General features: G+C 38.9%; 1 protein-coding gene across 1 annotated transcript in view; it reads left to right on the forward strand.

Moving 5' to 3' along the window:
- Window positions 1–21,155, forward strand: part of SPOCK1 (SPARC (osteonectin), cwcv and kazal like domains proteoglycan 1) — a gene marked incomplete at its 5' end in the record, with an annotated part of 177,674 nt that overhangs the window by 52,132 nt on the left and 104,387 nt on the right. The window contains one exon of the mRNA XM_057373693.1: window positions 13,374–13,488. Coding sequence (XP_057229676.1) covers window positions 13,374–13,488 — 115 coding nt within the window. The remainder of the gene's footprint in view (window positions 1–13,373; window positions 13,489–21,155) is intronic.

Genomic DNA, 21,155 nt, shown 5'->3' on the forward strand with positions numbered 1-21,155 from the left:
TTTTAATCCTCTAAGTGACCAAGGCTACTGAGTAGATAAGCATTTCCCTGCTTTCCTATTGGTTCTTATCTTATGAGTCATTTAACAAAGCCCATTTGAACGCAGAAAGTGAAATCCTCATTGCAAAGAAGGCAAAGCTCCCACTGGTCTATGATAATGTCTGGTGTTTCATCATTAAAAGATAAGTATCTGTAAAAATATGGCCATTTGCAAATTTGCACATTCTCTGATGGAGGCACTTAGTACTTCCCATGCAGGTAATGGCTCTTCATGGATGATGACATTTCTATAGCAATTTTTAATTGCCAGCGAATGCCAGCAGAGGAAAATTGTGGATAAACAGCATTTTAAAGGATAAGCTCTCCAGATGTAACACTCTGGGATTTTAAACAGGATGAATGCCGTATTTCAGATTACTCACAGAAAGAAGCACCTATATGTTCATTTTATTTCACTGCAAAAACATGACAGTCCACTGTCTGTAAAAATACGCTTCTCCATATTTCTATCATGAGCTTCCTGCTGAGCTTCTTCTTCATCTGTTTGATTTCTCAGGCTTCAAGTAAACGAGAAAGGTCAGTAAGGCCTTTTAACTGCAGCCTTTTGGCTTTGTCCTGCTTCCATCTACAGCCAAATGATCCAGAAATCGACCTGAAAACATAGTTAAGTGATGTGAAATTTAGATACACTAGCAAATTATCAGTAGGAGAACATGCTGAGTTTCAAATCATCCTGCAGCCTGGAAGACTGCTAAATTAATTAGCTTGATAGGAAACTTTAAGGAGGAGCCACTGAGACAATCCACTGGAAGGAGGAAAGAAGGATGTTTCTTTGGAAACAATGACATCGGCAGTTTGACACTGCTGTTTTGAAGTGTTTGCCGAGCCCTTGAAAAAATCAATTTATGTATTAATGTCACTGTGCCACCATCCAGTTCAGCAGACTGGGACCAGTRGCAAAGGCTGCATGCACTAATGGCCATGTCCCACATAGAATGTGCTATGTTCAAGGAGCCAATTATGCCCAATAAATATCTTGACTGTTATTGACTCTTTAGCTCACATTAAAACATCTCCTATGGTCGTCTTCCTTCAGAGAAAAAAACCCAACAAATCACGAAGATTTGTGGGCCATTTAAAAACCTATAGGGCATGAAATTGATACTGTGTGAGAAAGAGAGAGAGGAATTCCCTCATTAGGTCTTGCACATTAGTACAAAGGCTGTTACTGTAGTTTAATCTGAGTTCTTGTGATATTTCCTCATAACTCATTTGTACCAGACACGCACATGGAATATTGTACCAAAATAGTGATATTTTGTTTAATTATATTTTCTTAATATCTTCACTTTTTTTTCTGTTTGTATCCATATGTACACTCTGAGTAAGTAARGGATGGTTAAAGTGAGTAGCTGAATTAAATACCCTGAACTGAAATACTGACTCCCTGCCTCCAAATTGTGATGTATAACATAAAGGCTCTCAAGGGAATTACAAGGGCAGAATTACATTTTTACTGTGCTGTTGATGAACTTAATGGCAGCAAACACTGAGGCTGCCACTGTGGCAGCAGCTGAAGCTGATGTGAAAGTGTTTCTTTTAAGGCTTGTGACAGAGTGGACTGGAGTGTAACTGCTGCTCAGGATTATTAGTTTGTACAGCTATTCCCCACCTCTGGATCTTAGGAAAGTTGCTTTAATATCCCAAGTGTTGAAAAAGGGTCAAAGCACAGAGCATGAGCACTCAGTTATTTTTTTTTCCTCTCCTGCAGTCCTGGCATGCCCAGATTGCCTTCAGTCTTTGCTCTGATGTGACTTCTAGTGGATACAAATTTTGAGTTAGGCTTTCTGGCAGCATCTATATCCTGGAAAGTACTGTGAAATCAGCTGGAAAATGATCTTSCCCAAATTATAAATGCAAATTCAGTATTCATGTCAGAAAAACACATTTTGTCTGAACAGATTTTAATGTTTGACTATGGCAAAATCAAGCTAAACTCATTTTCCAGTTGAGTGTCAGCCCAAATATCGCAGGGGGTTACTGCAAACTCTGCAGAGTACGGAGGAGGAATCAGAARGGAGCAGAGCTACACCCTCACTGAGAGTCTTTCTAATTGTACACTTTGCTCCAACCTCTTCTGCAAGTACAGAAGACCTYTTTGTACTAATGCACCCTTATTAAAATGGCAATTTAACTGATTACAGGCAAATAGAAATACATTCTGCAGGAGAAGCAGTGGAATGGATATATCATGCTGCATTAAAATTTGTTTTCYCAGCATCATAGCAAATTTATATAAATGGAATTTTTTTTCTCCTTAATACTGAGGTCACAATTGTACTGTTTCTATTTCTGCTTGTGATTTTTCCACAAGGATCTTGTTTCAAATCAGAAAAGTGTTTGGGGCAATGCCTCTAGATATGTCTAGAGATAGATGAGACAAGTTGACTCTGGAAATATAATATATATTCCCTGAAAGACAGTAAACCCCAGTTTCCAATTCTATTGTTACTTTGTCTTTGAATTCTTCAGCTTTACTGATACATATGATTCCTTTTTATTATAACTCTGTTTTATCTTTGTTCTAATAAAAAAATAATGTGTACATCAGGAACCCTGAATAATTCAGTCTGACTTCATCACTCAGGGAGCTTACTCTTTTCCTAGGCAGTTCTTGCCTAGGTGTTCCAGAAATCAAGCAATTCCCTTATGAACAGTTGTTCCTCTGTTGTAGAAGTCAATTTTAGCTACCATGCCGAGTGCAAGGTTACAGAGTTTGCTGTTGTATTGCCTGAGGCAGCTTCAGCTCTTTCTCTGTAGGAAAAGGACAAAACAACATTTTAGTTATTCCACACAGTTACTCGAGTGAGGAGCTGTTCAAACTTTAATTCTTCATAAAGGATCTTCTCTCAGAATTATTTTAGCTAAATATTGGCAAGAGGAAAAGCGTTTCTCCTCTGTCAGATGATATCTTCATCARTGCATATTTTTGTTGAGAAACATAAAGCATTTTAATTAAATTATGAATCCCTTGAAAGCCTTCTAAACATTGGGTTTGTGTGTTTAAAAATTATCACTTATCAAAAGACATATCAAGGTGCCCTGCAATGCATTAATGAGGTGAGAATTGTAGCATTTGTCAGAGAACTATATAAATACACCTTTGATTAGCAGCAGCTCTGTAGAGGTGATTTTTTTTGTGCTACAAATTAATTTTGAGGTTCCAAAACCAAGATAGGAACTTCAGGTTGTGTGAATTAAATACTGGATTATGAGATGCCAACAACTAAACTGTARCAAGAAAAACAAAACTGTAGAAAGATTCCAGTGTTGGGGTTTTTTTTCCTTCTGTACATAAATTCTGCTGTGTGGTACAAGTCCTATAACTTCACCTTTTCATTGCTGTCATTCTACTCGATACTTCTAAACAGCAATGCTCATGCTCTTCCTTGTGACCACTTTCTGTCTTACAGCCCATTTGATAATCTGCTTTTTCCACTCCTGAGATGAYSTGCTAATKTTACMCTTTCATCTCATTCTGTGCAGAAAAGTCACTGATCTCCTACTRTCTAGAAACAATTTCAAAATGTCTACCTTTAGCACAATTCCAGCAATTATGGATTGATTCCAGCAGAGTGGAGTTAATTTTTACAAAATTATTTTGTAATTTATGAATTTTCATCTTTATTTCGCACTAGAGCTTCTCCCCTGCATTTTGGAGTGAGGAATGGTGTCAGATACTCACTGGTTTTCCCATCACTCGTTTCTATTAAACTCATGCTTGAAGAAGAAATTCTCTTTGCTGCATTTGTATTCACTATACTTTAGAACCAGGCAGGCTGGGTATTTGTCCTTYCATTTCTTTCCCATTTCAACCTCTTCCAGATATCAATTATATGACTAATTGATTATCCATAGAGAAGCTTCATCTTTTCCTGCTTAGGTAATTCCTCTCAGAAGCAATGAAAATTCCATTAGGCAACAATCTATTACACCAGTCAGCCCCAGCCAATTTACACTTCTGATGTGTTTCCTTTTTCTAGATTAAGTACAAGCAACATGCASCAACAGCAGAAGCAGCACTCATTCATTCAGGGTATTTTTGATTCTGTCTCGTGGCTAAAATCCCTAAAACTTAATAATTCTAGTGGTTTCTTCTGTCAGTAAATTCATTATAAACATAAAAAAATTTGATTTTTTTCAATTTAATTCCTAACCCAGAGGGATTAGCCCATCTTGCAAGGTTTTCCACGGTGGTATCACCTTGGCCAAAGGTGCTTCCACGTGACAGGACCGAAACTGCTCTTTTCAGAATGAAATCACTCTTTCAAGAGTCTTTTATTTTTGTATTTGTTTTGCTCAGTGCACACTAACACTAATGTAWTATGGAAATTCTTCTGTTGATGACAAGATGAAGTGTTTTTCTCCCATGTTTCCATGGAGATAATCAGGCTGCCATAAATGAAAATGAAATGCCCCTTAGTTCTGCAGAATTTTGCTGTTCTGGAATCATTCAGTTACAAGTCATTCACGGGTCCTTCACTTTTGTTCCGTGATGCCTTCCAAGAGTCCCAGGCTGATTTCTAGATGCTGAGTTTTGCTATCCCCATTTYAAATATTTGCTGAAAAMGATAGTGARGCWCAGAGTGRCAAACTCATTTATCCCAAGGGATARAAAAGGCARTGTYAGAACAAGAAGACAATGTAAGGGTKTCCTTTCCTTCCTGGCCCCTTGGCTGGCACAGCCACTGCCCATGCACTGAGGTGCTCAGAACACTAAGAAAAAGTRWAAAGTTGGGAATTCTTCCCTGGCTTCTTTCACAGAATGTTTCAAATCAGTGTTCTAGCTTATTTATGAAGTATAAAATCATAGAGGCATAGAATATGCTTGTTCCAATCTTGTTCCAATCCTTTGCCGTGGGCAGGGACACTTTCCACCAGACCAGGGTGCTCAAAACCCCATCCAACCTGGCCTTGAACACTTCAGGGACAAGTTTATATACTTCATATGCGATAGCTGATAATGTTTGGAGCCAAATTCTGTTTCATTTATCCTAGAAAATAAGCACAGGAACTTAATGGAAAAAGTAGAGTTTTTCTCATTTCCAGAACAGAATGTCTTATCTCGTTTCACATTTAAATACAGGCATGTGGAGATAGGCAGCAGCCTGGCTGGGAATTGCTGTAACTGTGACAACATTGACATTCAGTCTGTCGACAAATAGAGCAACCTCGTCAGCCTTTCAGAGAATTCATATCCAGAATTTTTATTGCTTGCTTAGCTCTCTACAATGCTGTGTTAGGAAAGAGTTGTAATTATGCATACTGAAATACTGATTTGTAAAACCAGTTTGGTGCTTATTTTTTACTATTTGCTGATGGAATCAGTACTAAGAGTGATGCAGTTTTTCTTCTGCACTACTTCTAAAAAAAAGCATTAAAAGGTATYCTTGTTGTTCATGTTTTGAAATGAGATTTAATGACAAAAAAATCTATTGAATAATGAAGTTTGATTGGTTAAAGATTTTTCCTCTGTGAAAATTGCTTGGGAGTTCTACATTGTTTCAATTTTATTTTTTTTTCTTGTCATAGTTCACAGTATTAAACTTCATTATAGCTTTTAATCAGAGTTGGAAGAGGGTTCAGTATCTTACGAGCTAGCTATCTGAATTAAATCACAGTCATTTTTTACCCATTACTGCTTCAGTTAAGGTATAAATTCCAACAACTTCAAAAGCATTACAGAAATGTGTCACAACATACAACGCAACTTCTTTCCAAGCACATTAAAATATATGTTTGTATTAATCTGAAATGGGAAAGGTACGTCTTTAATATAGCCTGAATAACTTAAAATGCTGTTTTCTGAAGAAGATATTGCCTGGTTTGTTTTCATTGGACTCGGAATAAAAGAATTTGTGTTAAATGAAATCCCACTAAATAAATTATAATTCACTCCAGTGTAACAGAAAGCAGAAATAATCTACATCATTTCACAGGAAAAATTGCATCCAGCATTTCAAACTTACCATAGTAAGTCCAAGCATTCAGAAATCTCAAAGTTAAATTAAATATACTTTCTCCTTTTTCATTTATTTATGATGATTTGGAGTCTTTTGTATGGCTTTGACATTACCAAATCTTTCTAGTTTTTATTTCCAGTATTTTTCCAGCAGCAAAGAGAATAAAATCTTTCTTGCATTTGGAAAGAAACACAGAGTTCTGTTCTGGCACTGGGATCTGGAGGTTTAGGGGGATCAGGCAGTGTCAATGACAAATATGCAAAATGCAGTCTCAGCTTCTTACAAAACTAAAGCCTGACTTAGAATCCTTTGGCAAGATGTTATCAGCCAGCCCAATCTACCTGTGCAGAGCTCCAAGTCTGTTTCTCTTTGCCTCACACTCATTTGCCAGGAAATTGAACATAAAAATCTGGGGGCGGGTGTTTCATTCCAGAAGAGGGATGGATGGCACCCAGGGGCGGTGGGATGAGATCAGCAAAGGCTCTCCCAACCTTCTTGGGCAGAGCAGGGAGAGGCTGGAGCAGTGGAGGTGATTTGGGGTGCCTGGGATACAGACTGTGTCCTTACAGGGCTGGGAGAGGCCAGCAGATCCTACAGAAGATCCTACACCAGATCCCCCAGAACGGGGCCCTCCCTGTGAGGCAGAAGCAAAGGTTTCAGCATTTCCTCCCATCCCATCAACTGAAGATTACAGCAGCCTTTTGAAGCTCTCTCTCCCATCCCAGGAAGCTTGAAGCTGGGTCACCCCAGGGCTTTGGGGACTCTAAAGCAGAAGCTGCAGAGCTGCTGTCGTTAAACATAAGCCAAAGCCCTCTGAATCCCAGATAGTGGGGTAATTTTTATACCCCACTTCTTCCCGGAATTAATGATTGAAAGGAACATCTAACCAATATCTTTCTGTCTGGGGGCTTTTTAAAAGTCTGTTTTGCCTTCAGCTCACCAGGATGTGCAGAAACACACCCTCAGGTATGACACATGCAAGCACAAATTATCCCACAGTGGAAGTGTTTGGAATTGAGGGGAACATCACAGCAGGACCATTGAAGTGATGTGAGTGAGCCATCCTTGCATGTGGGATGAACCTTTGCCTTGAGGGCAGGAGGGATGTTTGTGAAAAGGGCACCTGCACTGAGGGTTGTGACCGATTATCACATCCACCAGTGGAAGCACATTTCCTAAATTCCAGTCCTGTCCTATTTCTCTTTCCTTTGCCTTTTCTTTTTTTTTTTTTATTTCACTGCATTGGATTTATGTATATTCGTCAAAAAAATTAATTTAAATACCAAGGGTTCTTATCCTTCGCTTCAGACAGGAAATCTGTAGAATCCTTTGAAGCATCTTCAGCCTTGGATGGCCCTCAGCAATGTCAAAAGCAATTATATGTCAGTTATAAAAAGTGATTTTTAAAGTGCCTGTAAAAATTAAAATAGATGTTTCTGTGCACTGTATCAGCATCTTCAGCCATTCAGATGTTAGAGTGCTCCAAAACAAAGCTGTGCAAAAATACTACMCAGGGATGGAGCAAATGCTGACAGTTTGAGATGTTATTTCCTAACTGCCTTGGGAAATTCCATTTATTGAAAATAATTTACATACATGTTTGAAACATTCGGTAATTAATTTTCAGCTGAATTGATTTCCAAACTTCTCTGAGGAGAAAAAGAGASACTTAAATATCTGAGCTGACTATTGGAAGATGTGTTCTCTCTTAAACTTGGGGGTGGGGTAACACAAATTTTCTCCCTAATGGAGCTGAATGATTGATGCCAAGATTTGCAGAAGCAGAATAAAACCATTGGTGTTATTTACATTTAAGTGGGGGTGGGTCTTGTAATCTGTTGTTAAATAACRCTTTGTAAAACCAGAATTATGAACAATATAGCCTCTGAGAATAAATGTTACATTTAGCTACAACAAAAAACACAGTCTGAATGGCTGTAAAAGCCTGGAATTCCATCACAGGCTGCCTGGGGTGTCTTGTCCATACAAGGGTGATGGAGTAATCCCACTGCACTTGGATTAAGCCCCACTGACAGTCTAACCCCAGCCCATGGGTTGGCTGAAATTTGCCACTAGAGCACTGAAAACCTACCAGGCCTTCACAGAGAAGAGCTCTTATGTATGACCATGTTCACCTTTGGAAAAATAGCATAAATTCATTATGTACTTTAAAGCAGAAGCTCTGCCTCTGATGGGAAGGCTGTGGTGTTCTTTGAATAATCAAAATGTTAAAGCCAAAACTGGTTTTAGCCATCATGTGCTGAAAGCATGTCATTTCTCTAGCAAAAATCAAGAGCAGTTTGTAGGAAAGGCTCTTTCCCATTTGCTCCATGATGGTTTTCATGGAAGCATGCAGTAAAATTCCACCAAGGCACTGCTCAGCTGCCTCAGTCACACTTTCCCTTTGGCTGTCACCGTGCTGGAAGTGGACACATGTTGTTGATTTGAAATCTTCCCTCCTAGGTCTGAAGTTGGATGTGAGATACCATTTAAACTCCATGCTCAGTGTGAGGAAGGGTCAGAGCCTTCTGTCCACTGCCTGCCCAGACCTGCTCATGTCCACAGCTTTCCCATTCCTGCCTTTCCCTTTCCTGCCCATTTCCTGGCCTCCACAGCCAGGAACTGTGCTTTCCTTCTCCTGCCTGCTTGTGGACTACGCTGGAATCAAATAATATGTAATGACACTGAAATGTACACATACAATGTAATGCATYATTTAATTGTGAGACTTAGCTTTATTATCAGTCTCTGTTGTATTAAAATACACACTTGGATCTTTGCATTGAAGACAACAGGTCTCATTTTTCATTTCATCTTACCTCTCCCAGCAGATGTTTATCTTTTCTTACATAGTCAGAACAGTTCCAAGGGGATTGCATAAAAGCAACTRCTCCTGACATTGCATTATGCGGGAGTATTTTTGTTATTGAGTGATCATAGCACTTATTGGCAGGCAGTTTTGAAAACAAACCCCCCCAATATTTACATAATGCCATCTCTTTTTGATTGTGCAGTTCATTTCAGCTTCACTAAACAGCTATATTTTGAAATTACTCTCTTCCCCCTAAGGAATGGTCATAAAAACAGAATCAAGCTCATAAATCTGTTGTGAACTAGTTGTACAGTTTCTGCAGAATTACACATCCATTGCTGTGAGACATTGAAAGTATTTATTTGTTATCACCCTTTTAAAGTCAAATGTGTGAAAAGTAAATTCTCTCTGTTGTGATTAACACGGTGACCCACCGGCACAACATATGGAGCTACATTCTTACAGAGCAACTTCTCCCTGTACTGCCGTTCACTCAACTAAGATTTTCCTGCAAGTCATAAGTCTTTTTTTAATAGTGGTAATAAATAAAAATGTGAAATGTAATTGAAAAGTATCTCAAACACTGTTGGTAGGTCTTTGTCCAACATTGATTTATGTTGTAAATCCACAGCCTCTGGTGAACGGTGCAAGGAGGGGAGAGGGAAAGTGTGTTCAGTTCTTAAGGGAACGTTCTCTGCTRTGTGGAGCTGGGACAGAAAGATTTGAGATGCAGCTGGTGTTGGTTCCAAGATCTTTTGGTATTGGAAGCAATGTCATCATTAGGAGGCTGTTAGGAGGCTGATGCAATCCCTGGTGTTTATCATCTAYCAGTTATTCTGGTCTCTCTCTGAGATAACCATAGAAGATTTATAGTTTTAAGAGAGAACTTAGATTGCTCTGCATAATAAAAACCAGGGGGAAAAAAACGGAATTCTGTAGGACAAGAATTCTGATTCTGCACCTCTGTTTACTTCCTCCATTGCACTGTCAAGACAGGGAGAGACTTCTCAACTCTTGAGTAGTAGGGCGGTTTCCCAGAAAGCAGATGTCAGCAGCAGAAACCTCTGAGAGTGAAATAAGGAAGAGTGAGGTTCTTCAACCAAGAGMATTTTTTCTAGTTTCCCAAATTTTCCCAAGATAAAAACCTTCTGACAGTGATTATACTGAGATGTCCAGTACTGTATTTTAGTCAGCTGCTTCCTGGGATGGATCCTTCCCTTGGAAACGAAGTATCCATGAAAAATTCTCAGAACAGGAAACTATGGAGCCTGGGTTCATAAAATGAAGGATGACTGAAGTGAGTTTTCATCAAAGAATTTATGTCCAAGTGAAACATTTAATTCCAGTACTGGCTGGACACATATCTCTTTACATAAATGTTGAATGAATGCTCAGCCACTCTAAAGTGAGATGAATTAATCATATCAATTTCACCTTCAGACTCAGCCTAAAGAAAATGTGGGAAAATGTTCACATCCCAAATTCAGGTTTAAGGTATTTTCATTATTACTGTGCCGACAGAGTGAAATGCCGACTCCCTGACACAGAGAAGGGATGGCTGAAGTTTTTCTTTCAAACTGATAAAGTAACATCTTCTTCCCACTTTATTTATTTATTAGTATTTGTAGCTCTTCATTTTCAAAGATGTCATACTCATTGCTTTAGGACAAAAAGAACTGTAATGACAAATATGGTTGTTATGTTTCATCTTATTCCCAAGGGTGTGTTCTTCTTCCGATGATGAGCATCTGCTCCTAGTCATGTAGAAATCTGATTAACAAAGCATGATCTTTGATTAGCATATTTCAGAAATTGTTTCTTATTACAAGCTGTCCTAAGGGCTTGTGTTGCTTAGCAGTAGAACAATCATCCAAATGTATTTAACATGTTGAGGAACTTTGCAGACATATAAATCCCTCCTTTGAACTTCAGTGTTCGTATGGATCATGCATTCTGCATAAGTGGGGAAAAAAATCTCAAGAAATAACAATGCACATCATAGGGTTTTGCTGTCTTCTGACAAAGCTTAAAGTTTGGCTTGTATTTCATAAACTGCTGTTTTGAACTGTATGTAAGGGCTGTGCGTAATGAATAATAAATGATGCTTCTATTATGTATTCCATTTAAGGATTTTCATGAGCTTTTCCACCATGAATGGAATAATTCATCCAACACAGTAGTTACTTTATTTATTATTGTCAACATTATTATTGTTTTCAGATTTTAGAAGTAACTCACTGGGGTATAGAAAGTTGAGGCCTGATTGTAAGGAAATGGTGGCTGGGATTTCCARCCACATCTTTTCCCATTGCTCTCCTTCACACTGATGACTATTCAACTGTCAACTCTTTTTTAACAGACAATTTTTAAATTGCAAAATACTTGAAAGTTGTGTTGCTTTTACCAGTAATGTATAGTGTGATGTTATTTCAGAATTGCATGYATTTTTATTGCCTTAGAAGATCTAAATAGTTCTTGAAATCCGTAAGATTCACCAATTAGAGTAAATCATACTGTGAAAAAATGTTAAGCATTATAGCTGTGCATGATGCTACACAGACCATGTGGGCCTAGATTTTGCTTCTTATTCATGCCAAACTAGTATTCACTTTCCTAGCTAAACCTACATCCCCACTTCAGCAGGTTTGGGCTGATGAAACCTCTGAGCACCAGGCCAGGCTGTGCTTTGGCAGCTCTTAGCCCTGGGCTGGCAGCCAGTTTGCACAGTGAGTTTTGTTGATGCAGCATTTTGCATCAAGGATGTGTCACCAGCAAAAGCAAACARCGTGCATGGGCTCCAGCAGCACAGCAAGGCCAGCTGAAAACGAGCAAAAGTTCTGGTCATTAAATTTGTGTCTGTGATTTCTGAATTCCCTCAGCCCACTGAAGCGATGGTGTGGTGACCCTGCACATTCCAAGTGGTGCTCACTCATTAAAGGTTTTGCAGAAGGTGTTTCATTCTGGATTGTCCTACATGTAGACAGCCAGCTCAGGAAACTGTGGCTTCAGTTTCAATCCCTGTCAAAATCTGCCTCARTCTTTAACTCAGTCTCCAGTGAGAGTGAAGTAAGAGGATTAAGAAGGTGTATCTCACTCTTTGTGTTCTGGGAATGTAAAGGGCAGGGAATTGGATACGTCTAATCTGTCTGGTTTAAAAAAGACACCAAAAGGCGACAGCAAATTGTCCCTGAAGAGCCTTGAAAGTCTTTGGTCTCTTCRGTGGGACAAACCCTGGCTGCTCAAACACTGCCTGTGTATTTTCCTAATGGCAACACATTGAGTGTTGATGCCTTATTGTTTATAGTTAGGAAACAGATGGTCTTTTCTCCTTCCTTGCTCACTTCACCTCTTCTATCAGTTTTAATGGTTTAAAAGAAAAAGCTTTTAACACTTTTGCTGTGTTTTTACGATTTCCCCCTGTCTTGCACCAAAGGCATTCCAGTAAATACATATGCACTAGTGAAGCTTAATTGCCCATCACAAATGTGTAATGGGTGTTAATGTGGCAGGAGCTTGTAGCTGTGGCTGTTTAACCCAGCACAGAACAGCTGCAGCACTTCAGACCTGCAGGAAAACAGAAGAACCCTCTGCTTGTTGGAAATATATTTGCTCTTAGAGAAATTTGGTTACATAGCAAACTAAAACTTCTTGTACTTGAAAACTTTCCTTTGAAAGTTTCTCTGATTGTTCATTAGAAGTGGGCAATGGTTGTCATAAAGGGCAGTAAGAGTCATACAGTCCACAAAATGAAACCAAGAGTTGCCCATTTCCAAGAACTCAGCGAGATGTTGGGAGGGATCGGAGAGGTAAAATGGGATTTGAAAACATTGAAGAGGAACAGGAAATCAAATTTATGGCAATAGAATGTCCAAAAAAGAGCTTCTCTGAAAATCACTTCTCAAACAAGAGTGAAATTTCTCCATTTGACTGGTATGGCAGAGCTTTTCCTTCTGAAGTGCTCACATAACCATATTTTGAATATTTATAATTCATCTTGGCGGATAATGTCTTAAAGCTGATCTTTAGAAACCTCTACTCAACCATTTTAAATATAGGGGATACTTAACTGTAAAAATTAAAAACAAGCTCTGAAAATAACATGCCTCTTTTACAGCATCTGTGAAATTAAATTTATTAGCATTCTGCATTATGTTAGCTATTAGTTAGCTTCTAAAATACTGGTCATTTTGTTATTTGAGTCTATTTTATCCAAATACAGCTTTTCTGTGAAATAAAGAGCATGATGCAGGTTGTAAAACCAGAACTTTATCCCAAAGTGCCATGTCTGGTATTAATGTGAATACCAGTTAGACTCAAATCACTGTTCAATTATCAGTCTTTAGGCTCTTCATCTATCTCTCTATGTGAACTTCTCTATTTCACATGCAGTCTGAAAACAGCAGCACATACTATAAAACAGCAAAGGATTTTTTCACTTATATGTGGGAGTGTTCATTCTAACCAGCTGTCATCTGCCAGCCAAGAGAGATCTAGCATGCATTTCTGACTTTATTTTTTAATATGTTTGTTTTTTTATAGCCCTTGATCCATCCAAAGATCCCTGCCTGAAGGTGAAGTGCAGCCCACACAAAGTTTGTGTCACCCACGACTACGAGACCGCGGTTTGTGTGAGCCGCAAGCAGCTGGTGCACAGGTGAGGAAATTTCCATTTCTCAAGGCTTTTGTGTGTCACAGACCTCCAGTATGGGAGGAGAAGTGAAGTTAGAAAACTCCAAAATTAGTATAAAAAACCCCATAATTTTAAAACATTCCTTTAAAGCTYAATTTCTATTAAAATAAAAAGGCCAAGAGAAGTTTTATGTCTGTAACTGAGGCTGCTCCAAAAAGATGACCTGGAACATGGTGCATCTTGTGGTGTGGACTCCACAATTTTCTGCCAGTTCTGGGAGGGGTTTTCTCCCCACAGAGAGCACTAACTGTGAATATATTGTGAAAACTATATTATATATGTGAATATATTTTTAAAAATCGTGAAATATGAAAGCGTTGTGCCAGAGATGTCTACAGTTCCAGTAACATACTTAAAAATAATTAAAAAGAGATTAGTAAAGACTTTTTAAAAAATATATCAAACCTATGCTTTAATTTGCTAAAAAACTGAAAACTCTTGGTGTAATTTTGTAGAGTAACTCCTTGAGAAGTCTAACTACAGAAATTTCCAGATCAGATTGCTGAATGACTGAATTAAAAATGACCTAGCTAATACGTTACAAAGCCAAGATGTTCAAATTAGACCAAAAAACTTCAAAGAGATGAAGCTACAAATAAAAGAAGAAAAGCCTRCTGATCATGGATTGAGATATGCTACAACCAAGAGTTAAGAAATTTATAAACAAATGTTGAGAAAACAAACTTTGCCCTATTTTGGAAGCAGAGCTAGTAGAACCTTTTCCCCCAAGGAAACTGGGGCTGAGTATCTCCAGAGCCTGAGTGAAGACCCAGAATTAAACTGGAGGAATAAGCCCCTCCACATGCCAACAGATATATAACAGAATAAATTGTGTACTGCTTGTAATTTGACTGTAACACAACTTAGGTCCTTAAATGTTGTTGTCAGCCAAGATGGTAGTTTGACACCTGTTTAAGCCAAACTAAATTCAGGATGATCTGCATCCCATGTACTGATACTACATCTCATCTCACTGACACCTGCTTGAGGAAGCTAATCCTGTAAGAAAAAATTGTCTTTGATTGATAACACAAAGTAAATGGTGTAATGTGCATGAGGCAGTGTGTTTAATGTTTGGTTTTCAATATGGAATGATCCCTGGAAGGAAGTTGGGAGTCTGCCTGTGTGCAGTGCTTCCATTCTAATGACATTTYTGGCATTATGAAGCTTACATTTTCTAGTTGTGATGGATTGAAACCTGGTTTAAATCCTTGCATTATGTAGTAGTCCTTGTGATATATAGACATAGGTGTTGAGCCAAATGCTTTCTGAGCTATTTCCAGTMTTTAATGTTTCCAAAGTAGTCAGAATGTTTCAGAGGAATGGTGCAGGAACTGAATATCCTTTCTTTGCAGAAACCAGGCTGCATTTCATGTGATCTCTCTATGATTCCTCCACTGCCTGCAGCTGTTTCAGCAAACCTTTGAGTAGCACTGTGACTATGGAGATGAATCAAAAAGTATTGAAAACTTACTTTGAAAATTCTCCAAACAATTTCCARCAAGTTTTGCAATGCTGAAAGAATTGCTGCTGCTGTGTGATAGTGGCACATATAACCCCACAGTGGTTTTATTCTCCAGGTACTCAGCTACCCTGGCCTTGGAGGGYAAATAGGTCAAGGAGGGAAGTAACCAGGGCAAATTATCTGTTGATTTGAATCAGTGGAGTTGACACCCCCTAAAGGTTTTTATCTTTAGTCCCACCGCATTTTTCTCTGCCTGAGCTCAATACTTCTGTACGTCTGACTCCAGTCCTATTTTATGCTGTGTTCATCAGGAGTAAACACATTAAAAGGGGTGGAGTTGCACCTATTTAAAACCAGTGAAAATTGGAATATATTAGTGTKGGCAAATGTAGTAAGAATTGCCAAATAACGCAGCGCTGTTGTGGTTGTTTAGCACATCCACCGGTGCTTTTGGGTGTGCTCAGGAGGATTTTCCATTTCATGCATCATTATCAACTTGCTGCAGTTGCTTTACAGTGTGTAGGCTCAGCAAAAAGTAATGGAGAGCAGCACCTTTGTTATTGCTGAGTGTCCCAGCCAGAGCTGCTCTGGTTTGTGTCACCCCGTGCCGGGCGTGCTGGAGAGCTGCACCTCAAGGACACTGTGGTTTTCCAGGCACAGTGTGTAGCAAACTCTGAAATCTCTGTGCCGGCACAATGCCATTCCCATTTCATTTCCTTTCTGCTGGACTGCTCACTTTTTAAACCACTGCAGGAGCTCAGTAGTAGTGTAGAAAATCAAATTGCATGGAAATGTTTTATTTAAGCTACTCGGACCCTGCCCCAGGGGCAGTCTTACCTCTCCTGTGCAACCTCTTCCTCTGCTCCTCCTCCCCTCCACAGTCACCTGGTGAGCAGCTCTGGGTCTTGAATCCTGGAATRGTTTGGGTTGGAAGGGATCATCTCCTTCCAAYCCTCCTGTCCTTTGGATCTACTGATACAATCAGTTGGTTCGTCAATTGACCTTGCTGCGCTCTTAGTTCTTTTTCTATTCTCTTGTTCCTTTTAATACTGATTCTAAAAATAATTTTGTAGTTTTTCATTTGTGTATTGTACAATTCAGGGGAAAGGGCATAGGCCAAAGGRAGCTTGCAAAATAGCATTATTTGGATTCCTGTTGGTATATTTATCTGTGTTAATTGTATGTGTTTTATTTGTRTATATTTTCTTGAAGGGACTATCACAAGCAGAAAGATGGGAGAACCCAGGCAACAACAGGGGAAAACCACTGGGTAGTTTATTCATTTTTGATCCTTTCTTCATSGGCATTAACCAACTAATTTTTCTAGTAAGCTTTTAGTACTTCAGAAGTTAAGGCAGGTGTCTGAGAGGTATTTCAGACAGATAAGAGTTTTGTCAGCACATCCTCTAAGGCGTTCACAGTACAAATTGGACAGTACATTTAGAGTAAAGGCAAGATTTAGTTGTAATTGAAGAGTGTGAAAAAGATAAATGTGGAGCTACCTTCTTATATGTTTAATAGTCCTAGTGCTAACAGTAGAGTCTTGTGAAATGTTTTTTTGGGTGGATTAAAATCCCTTTCAATTTGAACATCTATGAGGAAAAGTCTTTATTAGTTCAGTTTTGCATGAAATGCAGTAGTTAATATCTCTCAAAGTTTTCTCATGCATTTTCAGTCCTGTAATACTTTGTGCCATTTGTCTCTGCCGGTGCTGATAGCGCAGCGGATGGGAAGGAAAGATGTCACTCTTGGGCTCTTTTCAAAAGAACAGAGTGAGAWCAGAGGATTGATGTGAAAATAATGGGCACATTAACATGTCCGGGGTTTACAGCTTTGTTCAGTCCATTTGACTGGCAATCACCAATTAGCTCATCWCTGCAGTGTATGTCACTCACAAAGGTAATGACACATCTCTCTGCTTCTTTGCTTTGCCTTAGAAATCCAGCTATTTACTCACCATTTCTTCAGGACTTTTAAGGATAATGCTGCTGACACAAGAGTCTACTACTGAGTTTCTCACTTTTCTTTTTTTTTAAAGATCTGGACAAGTTCCCAGATAAAACATCTGTTCTTCCAAATTACACGTCAAAACCTCGGTCTGACCAGCGTGGCAGYGTTGGCAACTACACTTATCCACAAAGAGAAGACAAATCTCCCTCTCTTTCTTTACAAATCCTGCAGCTGATACACCATTTCTGGTTAGGAAGRGCCCTGTTCAAAACAAGTCAAGTAAAACATCCCCATATGTGAAASTGAGCATTTTCATGGCGCTGCTCCTGTTTGCCAGTCGAGTGCTTTAAATTGCATCCAAAACGGGGGAGCAAAAGCAATCACTGCCAGGGCATCAGTGACCCACCTGCTTTGGAGAACTGCTGGGAGCATTACAGAGAAATCTCTGACCACAGCAAATGCACTTTTAGGGGTTTACTGAAAAATTGTGAACATAAGCAAGGATTTGAAACAGTGCAATTCCTCAATGTCTATGATTRCATCGACGATCACCTTTTAAAATGTGCTAAATAGAGGGCCTGTGAACCCAACCCTATTGTTTTGCCCTCCTCTCCGACTCCTGCCTGCCTGTGTTTCCTCTTGCTTGCTTCACTGCTAAATGCTGATGAGGGGTTGGCACAACACCAAGGGTTCCTCTGGGGGTTACAGATTCCTGTGCTGWAAAAAGAAAGCCATTTCAAATTTGTTGGATTTTTTTTCCCCAAGTGATACAACTATATTTACAAAAATCTGCAAACTGGTTTGAATTCTTTAAATCTGACTTTTCCTAGTGGGTGGGGGGGGGGAACCAAACAAACGATGTTTTTGTGAACAACTTTTTATCCACCTCCAATGCTGATATTGATTAATCTACTGGCATGGATCTGCAYTTCAGAAGAAAGAGCATTGAAATATTTGATTAAACACACAATCACAAAACCCAACAGATTGTATTAAATTTCTTTTAAACAAAGATATTGTACTGGGGAAATTGCCAAACTTTTGGCGTATTATTCCCAAGGGTAGCTGTGACAGAGTCTTGGAGAGTTACTTTCATCCTCAGTGAATGAAAGTTCTAGACATTGGCAGGATTGAGTAAATGTTTGTTGTTTGGGGTATTTTTTTGTAAGTTGTTAACTCTAGTGCAGTACTCTGTAAAGACTTTTTCTTACTAATATCTAATCCCTCACGGTACATTGCACAGTTTAACTGTGGCTCATGCTGTTTGTCCAGAAAGAGAAATGAGAATCAGGAAAATCAAAGAGAGAAGGGCCTTTGAGGTCACAGCCAAGTGCAGCACATAATGTAATGTGCAAGGGGTGTGCAAGTGATGTGTGCAAGCCCTTAGAGGAAACTTRAAAGCTTTTAAAAATATTTCATCTCCAGATTGCCCAACAACAAAGGAAGCCTCTACTACAGCGCACAAGCTTGGGATTTTGCAGCAGACAAGTTACAGATACATGGAAATCAGGAATGTTTGTTTTGTTATGTGGTCCAAGTTGCCTTTTAATAAGACAGAGAGCACATGGTGTGATGTGACATCAATCTATAAGTGCTCAAGGGGACCACTCACTGTTAAGAGGGAGCAGCGTAAGAGTCTGGCACTATCCTTTATTCCCCATTACAGTTATTTCTAAAATTTTGATTATGAAAATTATGATCTAAGCATGAACTCTCAAAGGTTAATAGCTTTTCCTCCAAGACACTTTCCATCAGTAACTGCCTGGGATTCAGTCCAAGGATGCTTGAATACTGGAACAGCCCTCACTGGTTTTAAAAGCAGATATTACTCTCCTGAACAGGATCATTTGTAAACTGTAGGCCTCATTCTCCAAGTGGTCCATTTCTCAGTTTCAGCTCTGCCTCCATTAAATTGCTTTTAACTAAAGAGACCATGGGCAGAGTATGTGGAGGGACTGGCTTTCATCTGGCATGATGATAGGAGCTCATTCAGTTCTGAGCCTTGAGAGTGACCTACTTGCTGCCAAGGGTTTCTWCACAAAAATCCTCCAGCTGATTACTTTCTGGAGTAAGCTGGCAATGGTATGTCCCCTCAACAGATAAGAATTAATGTTCCTTCAAGGCTGTTTTCTGGCTTTCCCAAGCTCTGGGTATGCTATTGACTGCAGTGTATTTGAAAACTCAGTTGTAAAAGACCCCTGAGCAATTAACAGACTTATGMAAGATCCTCCCTTGACTTTAAGTACTGCAGTCATCTTTGAAGCTGAATTCAAATAGGTTTACTGACTCAAAGCAAAAGGTGCCCAAATTTTACACCACACATTTTGGTATTTTGATGAATTTCCAAAATTCCATAGAAAATGTTCACATGAARAAGCATGATCAGGCAGAGCACTGACATCTCCTGTGGGAATTGCACAAGATTGTCTGATAGGCTGGTCTTTCTGCATCCCAAGGCCAGTTATCCCCTCTGCTCTTCTCTCCACTGAAATGGCTCAGYCACATCAGCTTCAGAGCTCATTAGAGTAGTGCAAGGTGATGGGCTGGACATGAGTAACCTTTGAAATATGATAATGCACAGCTCTTTCACAATGGATTTCAGAGTGTGTCCTCATCCTTGTCTGCACTGGCCATACCAGCAGATGAACTTCTTGCTGTCACCAGGGGATTTATTGTGTTTTACTCACAGTCACCAAGCACCAGGCTGTGGGTGAACATCTCACTGCTGAGGTCATTGGCTTTTACCCAGCAGCTCCTGTCTCACTGTGCTCTGCTTTACCCTGAGGGTGCTGCARACACAAAGGAACACAATTATTGAGACAATCTCCTGCTGCATCTGCTCCTTTTAGACCCATTTCAGAGCACTCACTGTAAGTCACTGAATACCTCTGAGTACCTTAGCTATCATCAGAACATTTTCGTATTGAATAGAATGAGAAAATAACTTCTTTTTCTCTGCACTTTATTTAACATTTATAAATAGTTTTTGCATTTAAAAATACTATTATTGAATGAGTTGAATATCTCTTTGTAATATTCCTGCTCTTAATATTTTTAGTTGTACRCTTTTAGCAGTATATAAAAATGGATAGAAGTGACTTCTTGGATCATTAAGTCTAATCTCTCTGCAGTGGTATCAAATAAACTTTTCCATAATCCTATCAAGTTCTGTCTTAATGATAATAGGGTTTTTTTTGTCTCCTGTACTCCATTTGGATGAATCCTGAACATCCGAACYTTTCTGTTTGGGAGCCTGCTAATATCTAGCCTAAATGTATTSAAATCCAGCTAAAACTTCTGGAGTTTTCCCAAATGGTTCCTCAGTACTTATTTTGAAATAATAACCTTCTAAGGTTTTTCTAGATTTGACAAGTTCTCACGGTCTTTTCTTGTAAATGAAGCTCTCTTAAAAAGACATTCCTCTTGCCTATTTCAGTTTTCCTATGTAGCAGAGGTCACTGGGTTTGGATGCTGAGATCAGTAAAGAAAGAAACCCAAAATTATCAATTTGTCTTCTTGCTATTTAAACCTTTACATATCCTTCATTTTGGAATGAGTCATCACTTGTTAAGATTTTAATCTTTATTTCTTAAATGAATCCCCTCTTTTAAATGTCTGCTCTATCCATGCTTGCTTTAAACCTCTGATTATGCTTCCATCAGCCCTGGTAGAATGTGTGAAGCTTGGAAGTCCTTATTMCAGGTGGGCTTTCACCTGAGCTTTCTGGAGAACACTTCTGGGTTTGATGCTTTGTGATCTCTAAATTGATATATATTCTAAATACGTGTGCAATTTGCTGCTTTAAGCATTTCTGCAGAACATAATGTAAGGTAACGTAGCATAATGTAATGTAACATAACATAGCATTCTATATTTGTTTCATCCTCAATAGAAGCATACACTTTTCTCTGTAATGTAAAGCTTTTTTTATTTACATAGCAGCAAAAGATAGGGGGGAGAGAGTTTGAAATAAATGCAGCCCCATACCTTGTTCAGCATTACATATAAACTAYATATAAAATTCAGTGTTTAGAGCTCTGAGATCTGACTAATGGGTAAGCTCATGTATAATGATGAAAAATGCATCTCTGAAAGTTAACGTGTGAAMGTAAGTTTGTGCAGCAAATTCATGGGAAACACAAGCCAGTAGAAAAACTTCAAATCTGTGAAAGGTAAAATAAGGGCAACAAAATGTTTGYTCTTCAATGGTTTTATT

This window comes from Malurus melanocephalus, unplaced genomic scaffold (genome assembly GCF_030028575.1).
Source record: "Malurus melanocephalus ecotype Western Australia unplaced genomic scaffold, MMel_1.1 scaffold_205, whole genome shotgun sequence".
NCBI classification, from domain to species: domain Eukaryota; kingdom Metazoa; phylum Chordata; class Aves; order Passeriformes; family Maluridae; genus Malurus; species Malurus melanocephalus.